Source organism: Chanodichthys erythropterus, chromosome 4, assembly GCF_024489055.1.
Source record: "Chanodichthys erythropterus isolate Z2021 chromosome 4, ASM2448905v1, whole genome shotgun sequence".
NCBI classification, from domain to species: domain Eukaryota; kingdom Metazoa; phylum Chordata; class Actinopteri; order Cypriniformes; family Xenocyprididae; genus Chanodichthys; species Chanodichthys erythropterus.
In genome coordinates, this window is record NC_090224.1 from 4,442,408 (window position 1) to 4,452,407 (window position 10,000).

Genomic DNA, 10,000 nt, shown 5'->3' on the forward strand with positions numbered 1-10,000 from the left:
GCAATAAACCAAGAGCTTTCATCACATTTGTATATTACATATTTGTAATATCAAATCCTGAATCACTCGTCTACTCACCCTCCTAGTAGGTCAGCTGTGTCACTCTGTTGGTTCATGTTGACCACTCTGAGCTTGTGTCCTGTAAGGGTATAGCAGAACAGAGCAGGAATTGAGAAATTATGCACAGTGTTAAACCTACTCGCTCAGCGTAGTTTAGGTGTGTTACCTGTCATTCCTGCCAGGTACTGCACAGTAGAGGTCTTGCCTGTGCCAGTCTCCCCAACCAACAGGACAGGCTCCCCTTTAGTGACACACACCGAGAGCTGCTCCAAAAGTACAGAGGACGGCCGTGTGGCAGCAAATGTTTGTCTGTCTCTGTGAGGCAGATACATGTCAAATATGTTGGCTACGACCAGCGTTATTTTAGTATTATTTAATAGCGCATCTCAACTGCTTGATTGCTCATTACAAATGGTGTTCTGACATAGAACCTGGAAGTGCTGAAGTGCTGAAGAGAATATATTGTTGAAAAAAGTCACTATTTGTGTTTTGTTTTTACACACAAAAAGTATTCTTGTTGCTTCATAAAATTAAGGTTGAACCACAGCGGTCAAGTCGACTGTTTTAATGATGTCTTTAATACCTTTCTGGACCTGGAAAGTGGTGGTTAAATTGCCGTCTATAGACAAATTATATTCCTCATTAATTTGAGGGTGACTAATTAATGACAGAATTTTCAATTTTGGGTGAACTAACCCTTTAACATACCAACACTGGCTACACATTTTAAAATAAAACATAAAACCAGTTTTAAAACACTGATATCTCTCTGGGATTTCCAAAAATTCTAATAATCACTATCATTAAATCAAAGTGTTCATACGCATCATGACCAATGAAGGAATCCTGCTAAATTTTCCTCTGGCATGCTCTAGGCTGTTGTATTTTCTGTCTTAAACAGCACAGTTACCAATCAATGCCGAGTTGACTCAATTTCTCAGCAGGGTGCCTTCCACACAAGGGACAGTGTTAGCACAGTGACACCATTTGTAACAGAGTAAATTGAAAGGGGAAGTACCAGAGAGGGACTGTGAAACAGATTATTGGGGATGGCTAATGTTACACTCTGATAATGCAATCTTACATGCTTAGCCACACTGCTTCGCTCTGCTTGCGGAGTAACATTGCACGGCCCACCGTCACCTCCAACTCCGTCACAGTGATCGCGGGCAGGTACATCTGGCAAAAGTGCTGGGCCTGAAATGTCACATTGACAGTATTAAGGTGATGATACACTGGGCAACTTTTTTAAGCAATGTTGCTTGGGTACTTTCCCTTTGAGAATGGGCAACAAATTTTGATCTAAAATACTAGAAATGTTTTGCCCATTGTCAATGGGAAATTGCCCAAGCAACATTCCCCTGCAACATCACTCAAAAAGTTGCCCCATGTATCTATTGAATATGAAGTGAAATATGATTTTACTTTGTCTCTACATATTATGAAGAAATATAACAGTTTGCTTTTCACCATTACTATAATGCACACTTTTTGACCAAGGACTAAGTCATTTATGAATGTATCCAACAATAAACAAGCTCTCACAACAAGCAATATCCAAGCAATGGAATTTTTTAGAGCAACACAAAACTAGAAAAAGTATTTTACAGCAATTTCTATGAACTCTTCAGGATTTTTAGGATTTTAGTCATTTCAATAAGTTTTCCAGATATGAAAAATAAATTTAAAAAAAAAAAAAAAAAAAAAAAAAAAAAAAAAAAAAATAACAGGAAACTGCAAAACTCCCATTTCTTTCCAGGTTTTTCGTGCCCATGTAACAGCTTGTGTCAGTAAAGAGATAAGAGTTGTGCAGAGTCCCACCTTCTCTCTGGATATGTTGAGCTTGCTGCCAATGATCTCTGCCATCTTGAGTCTGTTCTCAGATTTAGAGAGCATTGCAGTGAAGCAGTCCAGAGCCTAAAGAAAAAGAAAAAAACCATTACGCTTATAACAGCACAGCTTTTTCAGTATTACTGTTCTTGTTTTCTAAATATTTAAAAAACATATAAACATTTTATTAATAATATGATCCAACCAGCAAAAAAACTAAATAATGATAGGTGACAGATTAAGGTAACTACAGCCACTCACCTCCAGAAACACATTCTGTGCTGTGGAAGAGCAAGAGCTGTCAAAATTTAAGCAGATTCTCTCGCACCACTTTAGCAAGTCCCTGTTCATTAGTAAAAAAAAAAAAAAAAAAACACGTTATACAACCATGCATTTACAAACAAAACATGGATGCAAAACAAATAACTTAAAGGATTAGTTCACTTTCAAATAAAATTTTCCTGATAATTTACTCACCCCCATGTCATCTTCAGCCGAAACTAAATTAAGGTTTTTGATGAAAACATTCCAGGATTATTCTCCTTATAGTGGACTTCAATGGACTCCACAAGGTCAAAATTACAGTTTCAGTGCAGCTTTAAACGATACCAGATGAGGAATAAGAGTCTTATCTAGCGAAACGATTGGTCATTTTCAAAAAAAAATTAAATGCCTTCCCTATTCTACTTATGGAAAAAAATGGAACTGGCGCTGCATTTGTTCCGTAAGTAGAATAGGGAAGGCATAGGACATACAGCGTAAGCTTTTTGAAGAATAAGAAAGTGCGGTTTTGGCGGAAACCACTTGGAAGGCGAACATTTGTTTATATAAAGCATATACATTTACATTTTTTTTCGAAAATGACCGATCGTTTCGCTAGATAAGACCCTTATTCCTCGTCTGGTATCGTTTAAAGCCCTTTGAAGCTGCCCTGAAACTATAATTTTGACCTTCAACCATTTGGAGGCCATTGAAGTCCACTATAAGGAGAATAATCCTGGAATGTTTTCATCAAAAACCTTAAATTTCTTTTCGACTGAAGAAAGAAGGACATGAACATCTTGGATGACATGGGGGTGAGTAAATTATCAGGAAATTTTTATTTGAAAGTGAAGTATTCTATTAGCTATGCCATTCACAGGAATAAATTACATTTTAAAATATAATAAATGCGAATAAATGCAGCCATGGTGAACCATTTCTTTTTTACTTCCAATTGAAATCACACAGGCCAAAACATTGTTATGGGGCATGACCACAGGAAGACTGGCTGCTCAAATTGTATTTCACCCAGGGTCTCTACAAAGACCCCCATGCCAGTAGGGGATTGAGGGAGGAAGTGGAAGTGTATTGATTGGAAACAGCAGGGTCTCCACACTATTGAATCTCTCCTCACAGAACAGCCCTCTCTATATATGACACACTTTCAGATATTTTTTGCTACCCATTTAATTTAATATAAACACTGGCAAATAAATTAAATTTGTCAAACCGTACCATGCTTTGAATATGTACAGGTGAAAAAAAATAAATCATAAAATAAAAACAAACAACCCCCTCAACCATCTACAAGACAGGTATGACACTGTATGTCAGTGTGTGGTATCTATTATACAAAGCTAGTTACGTAAATGATTTGCCCTGGCTTGAATCTCATACTGAGTCTCTGGATGGGGTCCACAGAAGGGACAGAGAGATCAATGTATCATTGACTGCAGCAGGGTCCAGTGGAAAGCTGATGAACAGCCTGAGGCCGACTACACAATGGACACAGACTGATGCATCACAACTCTAATGAAACAATGGAGTAAGAGCTTTAATGTAGCGTCACTGCTTTAGTTGAACTATTTGTTACATGTACAGGCCCGAAATGACACTCATCATTTATCGATGAGTCTATGGTGTCATTTCTCAATGCAGGGATTTTTGGAAATGCCCATGGGCATCATAAAACAAACTGCACAAATTAAATTCTGACCTGATAATTAACTATTTAGTGAAAGGTTCAAATCGGCATGAAATGGTTTGGAAACCTGCAGTACATATATTCGTATATTATATCATTACGCTATTAGTTTTTACATTAAATTAAAATGTTAGACACAGAAATAATTTCGCATGTAATAAAAGAGTGTATGACGTTACCTCAGTGAGAGGCCTCTGCCCTCCAGTGATGTGATGTTTTCATCTGATATGCTCTGGGCTGCACTAGGACCCTGAGGGCTGGAACTGATCAGATGTCTGTCTCCTGTTAGCTGGCAGTATATGTCCAAAAGACGCTCCACCACCACTGCCAGGTTAGGGTACCTCTTAATTAGGACCTGAACAGAGAAAAAATTGTAGAAACTGAATACAAAAAGAAAAATGTCATCAAAAAATGTATTTCGTTGTAAAGGCACAGCTTGCCTGTTTAAGTTCCTCTCTGCTCATGTTGCCAATCTGCAGTTTACTCCAGTATTTGTCCAGAAGTGCAGCATGGGTACTCTGCGGTCGATGCCAAGCACCTCCGCTGTAAAATGTCCTGAACATAATGATTTTAATAATTACATTTAGTTTAGAAATAAATAAATTATATATATATATACACACACACACATATATACACAGCTCTGGAAAAAATTAAGAGACCACTTAACATTGATTTCTGAACTTGGAGTGGTCTCTTAATTTTTTCCAGAGCTAGCTATATATATATGAATATGTATATATATGTGTGTATATATATATATATATATATATAAATAAATATATATATGTGTGTGTATATATATATATATAAATATAAATAAATAATTAAATATATATATATATATGTGTGTATATATATTTAATTATTATATATATATATATATATATATATATATATATATATATATATATATATATATATATAAATAATTAAATAAATATATATATATATATATATATATTTATTTAATTATTTATATTTATATATATATATATATATATATATATGTGTGTATATATATTTAATTATATATATATATATATATATATATATATATATATATATATATATATATATATATATATATATATATATATATATAGCTCATATATGTGTGTAATATATATATACATACACACACACTCACACACACCCCCCCCAAGTGTTTTACCTTTGTGTTGATTTTAATAATTAACATTATTTAAAACATTACTAAATTACATTTAGTATAGAAATAATATATATATATATATTCTAAACTAAATGTAATTATTAAAATCAACACGAATACACACACACACAAATTATTTTACCTTCGTGTTGCAAAAAACTGGAATGCTGGGGCCATTTGAATACAGTCCTCACGTCCTGGAATTGTCAGTTTCTTGTTCTCCATAAGAGGGAGCAGAACTGATATCTACAGAGGAAATTACATAAGCATGTTTAAATGTGGACTGATCTTGTAAATACGAACCACACCTTTTACCTAACTAAATATATATATAAATTGTATCTATCTATAGTTCAATTTGGCCAAACATATATAGTTAATTAAAATCAAAATATTTCAACATTTTCAATGAAAAAAAAAAAAAGCATTGTTTGTTTTTTTTGTCACTAACAGACTGTAATTCTGCACTATTTAGTTCACGCATAGTGTACCTGAATACATGCAGCAGCAAAACGACAAATGCCACAAATCTGCAATAACTCAGTAATAAAAAAATCTTTACCCACACTTTATGGACTTTGACAGTCCATAAAAATGGACAGAAAAATTTCTATGAAAGATTGTTTGTTGTATGTTTTTGTAGATTTTTCACCTACCACATCCAAAGGAGCATGATCAATATCCTCCAGCAGAATCCAATAACCTTTTGAGACTGCCTGGGTCAGGGATCCCGGCTGCCACACAAACTTTCCAGGAACATCTGTGCAGCGGTACATTCCCAGCAACATCTACAGAAAATAGAGGCATGAAAAATATATATAGAAAAAGCGCTTCACAGCAGGTAAATTAAAAATATGGTAAAACTAGAAGCAGCAAAGTGTAAATAATGGAAAGAATATTCAAACATTATAAAGTCAGGCAGATCTCACCTTACTGTCGGTCTGATCTCCGAGCTGAACTTTAAGGATGTCCGGGGCTTTAACATGCCCTGTGACGGCAGCTAGATATTCAACAAGAGCAGTTTTTCCACACCCAATAGGCCCTTCCAAAAGAATGGGTTTCTGGGAGGCCACAGCCATGGCAAGTCGCCGTAGATTTTGACACGTTGAATCCACCAGCACCAAATTCCTTAAACTTGTCTGATAATGACAGATGTAGTGACATTACAATACATACAATATTCCCCCATAAAAAAACAATAATTTATAGTTATATTATATCTGGTTTTTAATAAGCGTAATATTGTCTTTTTGAATGACTATCTTGCCTGTTCATCCTGTCGTGGCGTCCGTCTAGGTAGAATCACCCCACACACCACAGTAACGCTCTGCGTCAGGTCTTCTGTCACCACCTGACCACGGGTGACCTTATTAACCCTCTCTTTTCGCCATATTGCTGAGCCCTGATTGGCCAAAACCAGAGCCTTTTCTACTTCCAGCTGCTGTGTCTCCTCAAGTGACCTACAAAGATGTGATATTGTAATTTTGTTTAAGAGTTAATGCTAGTGAGTAACATCTAGAAAAAACACCTTACAATAAAAGTTATCCAAACTTACTTCATTTTCAAATGCAGAATCTCTTCACTTGAAAGAACCTTCCTCAAAAATATTGTTTTCTGGTTGTCTGTCATGTGGGACACCAGGGCAAGGCACTGGGCAGTGTAGCTTTATAAAAAAACACAGAAAAATTGAGCAAAGATGTATATACAGATTCTGGTGATTTTGTGAACTTGTGAGAGCCTGTGATTGATGTACTAATCGCAATACCTTCTGACCATGACGTCACTGGTGAGAAGTTGTGAAACACAGGCACTCCAATCCCACAGGACACGGAACTTCTCACAATCGCTTTGGAGGAAGCGGAGGGTGGCCCCCATCAGGTCCCGTAGTTTCATCCGTCTGGGCCCATACTGAATGGAGGCAGCCTCTTCACTGGTGAAGAAGAGCCTCTGAAATACTGGAGGAGAGCGGCTGAAATACCTTGTTGCAAACCTGTGAAAAAACAATTCAAACTTGGTCATGACATGCTGGACTTTTGTTCTGAATTGGTTATTATATAACATCATCTGTTATTCATCATCTCACACTTTTTAACTAATTAATTTCCATGATCTCTTCAAATAAGATTTATGTTTTTAAAATCATTCAAACTCAAACCAATATGCTAACAAATAATTTACACTAATGAATTGGTTTAACAGATGTGAAAGGTTGAAAAGAACTGACTCAAAACAAATAAACTGGCTATTAACAAATAAACAAAATACAAACAAATGCAATATCCAGCCAATAAAATATTTATCCTTTAAGGAATTGCAACTCCCATGACTTTTCCCAATTGAATTATCTCCATTAATTTTCATTGTTTTAAATTGACCTGATATTTCAGGTTTTCCAAAACCAATGGAAACCCTGCTGTGAATAAATTCTGAAGGATCACTTACGCTTGAGCATCTGGACTGATGTTGAGAAGTTTGCTTAGAGCCACACACAAGCGCTCGTGGAGGTCATGATTCAGCCTGACGTCTACTTTGATCCTCTCAGCATTCCTCTCCAACAGGTCCAGGATCAGTGGTCGTAAGTGACGAGCGATGAGGAGAGTGTGTTCCTTCTCCAACAGGAGCTGCGCAAGACATTCCAATATGCACTGCCTGTCCTGCTGGCTCCATATCTACAAGCAGAACAATTTATGCCAGTCAAAATGATTAAATTAAGTAAATATAAAGAGAAAATGTAATAACAATAATATTGAAGTATCCCAGTGGAATCAAACAAAAATCTAAAAAGATCTTGCTGAATAAATTCCAACAAATCTTTTTCCATGCCGCTGGAGCGATTGTGCAACACATGCCTCACGAGTAGTGGAACTTTTATTATGTCACAGGCGCTGCTTCCGTTTTTCCGGTCATGAGTATGAGGTAACGCAGCTCTGTTTATCATATTAGATACATTTGAGTGTGTTGAAAATGTTATAACGTTACTCTGTGCATCGCTCGGCAGCTGCTGAGAGACACTTGTTGCACACTGCAGTAAGATAATTCGATTTTAGAATATCATATTAAATGCTGGATGGCTTGTGCTAAAAAAATGGCATGCAATTAATTTTAAAACATATTGTATGATGGAGAAAATTCTATATTATGGTTACTAAAAATGAAGCTGCATCTGATTATGCTATGTTAGCTACTTCACAAAATAGTGTTTTTCTCTGAGGCATGGTAAAGCATGATACTCGCAAAAAAAATCAAGAATCAAAAATCATATATTTCTGTCTACAAATATATCAAAACAGTTGTTCCCTTGTCTATTAAAACATGTAAATATTAAAGCGTCTTTGGTGTTTCCATGGTTCTACAAAATAAAACCGGAAACCGAGGGTAACGCGGGTATGACGCAATTGACAGGAGACTCCTCACACGTCCCGGAGCCTTGGTTAAAATGGCAATTTTCTCATGATTTACAGATAGTTGTAAACATTTAGGATATTGTACAAATAAAAATATATTGTTATATAAAAATATATATTTTTGGATATTTTACTTAAAAATTAAAATTCTTACATATTGCACCTTTAATTCATAGATCTCTACTTTTTTATTGAAATAATGTCTAATAATAATAATGATGATGATGATATAATAAACACAGGATGAGTATCGGGTGTTTTCAAATACTGAAATATTCTCTGCTAAATTAATTCTAATGTCTTACAGAAATATTTTATCTTATTAGTAATCACCATCATATCCTTATTGGAAATACCCACTTTTGGATTGGTTCCAAACTATGATAGATATTCAAGCATGAATTTATAACCTGGTTTACGTTCACATCAAAGTAAGTGAAAACTGATGAAACTAAGGTAATCAGTGCCTCTTGAATATCTGTCAAAATAATAGAGTGGCAGCATGCTTCAACACCTCAAACTACTGAAACTATGTTGCAACAGGACCAAAATAATCCATTGTGCTCGAAAACAACACTGGTTTCCCAAATAGACTAATATACAGAACACTTAAATTTAAGTTATTATTGAAACTAATGAATTTCAATCATTACATCTGTATAAACAACCAATGGAGCAGCATGTGTACTACAGAAACGTGGGACAGTGTGGTGTGACACACACGCTGTACTCTGCATGTGTTAAACAGATGAAAGCGTCTTATAACGGTCTTATAAAGTGCTCGGGCCATGCAGTCTCACCTGTTTTGAGAGATACTTGCTGAGTTCGTTGTGACTTTTCTCGATATGTCTTGAGATTGCACCCAGAGATGTCAGGCTCAACTCCAGGTTTTCCATTCTATCATTTGTCGTGAATATAGGGATTTCCGACGATGTCTCTGCGGATGATAAAGGCTTTAATATTACAAGTACTTTACGTGATGGCAACCATAAGACTCATCACTCGCTTTGCTGTCCAGGTTGTACACAACACAGCGAGCACGTTCCCGTCAGTATTAAAATCCCTGTCCACATGTGAGTAAATGAAGAGCACTTCCGGGTCATTCGACTGTGTCTCGCGGAGCTCGCGCTGACACGCTCTCTGTGCTGCAAACTCACAGCTTTTGTGAGAGGATTTTGTATGAAAACGCTTAAGTAATTTCGACTAAATATGTTATTTTGGGCTCCACTGTTCTTAAGCCTGTGTGTATCTTACAGCTGTATGTAATTTCCATTAATCCTCTAAATGTAAATGGATTTCATCAAAAGTGTTCAATCAACAACACAGAGCTGTGTTTTAGAAACATTTATAAGACACAAAAAATAAGGTTGTAATTTCGTCTATAAGATAACTGTAGTCAATGTTTGAAATAAAGGCAATGGATATTATTATTATTATTATTATTATATGGAACATGTTTCGTACAATTCGATTTGTATAATATTGTCTGTATAATATTTGGCAAATAATGAACCATAATAACAACGACCATGAGAGTTTAAAGGGAAAAAAATATTATTTTACTGA

The 10,000-nt window shown here is 35.5% G+C and overlaps 1 protein-coding gene across 2 annotated transcripts in view; it reads right to left on the reverse strand.

The window, feature by feature from the left end:
* Positions 1-9,549, reverse strand: part of mdn1 (midasin AAA ATPase 1) — a 63,871-nt gene extending 54,322 nt beyond the window's left edge. For both annotated transcript variants that reach the window (XM_067383744.1, XM_067383743.1), the window contains exons 1-15: positions 9,235-9,549; positions 7,473-7,699; positions 6,796-7,020; positions 6,586-6,693; positions 6,298-6,490; positions 5,960-6,169; positions 5,687-5,818; positions 5,173-5,276; positions 4,297-4,411; positions 4,036-4,211; positions 2,152-2,233; positions 1,882-1,977; positions 1,145-1,257; positions 227-375; positions 79-139 (exon numbers count right to left, since the gene is read on the reverse strand). In XM_067383744.1, coding sequence (XP_067239845.1) covers positions 79-139; positions 227-375; positions 1,145-1,257; positions 1,882-1,977; positions 2,152-2,233; positions 4,036-4,211; positions 4,297-4,411; positions 5,173-5,276; positions 5,687-5,818; positions 5,960-6,169; positions 6,298-6,490; positions 6,586-6,693; positions 6,796-7,020; positions 7,473-7,699; positions 9,235-9,330 — 2,087 coding nt within the window. In that variant the 5' untranslated portion in view covers positions 9,331-9,549. The remainder of the gene's footprint in view (positions 1-78; positions 140-226; positions 376-1,144; positions 1,258-1,881; positions 1,978-2,151; positions 2,234-4,035; positions 4,212-4,296; positions 4,412-5,172; positions 5,277-5,686; positions 5,819-5,959; positions 6,170-6,297; positions 6,491-6,585; positions 6,694-6,795; positions 7,021-7,472; positions 7,700-9,234) is intronic.
* Positions 9,550-10,000: the final 451 nt, after the last annotated feature.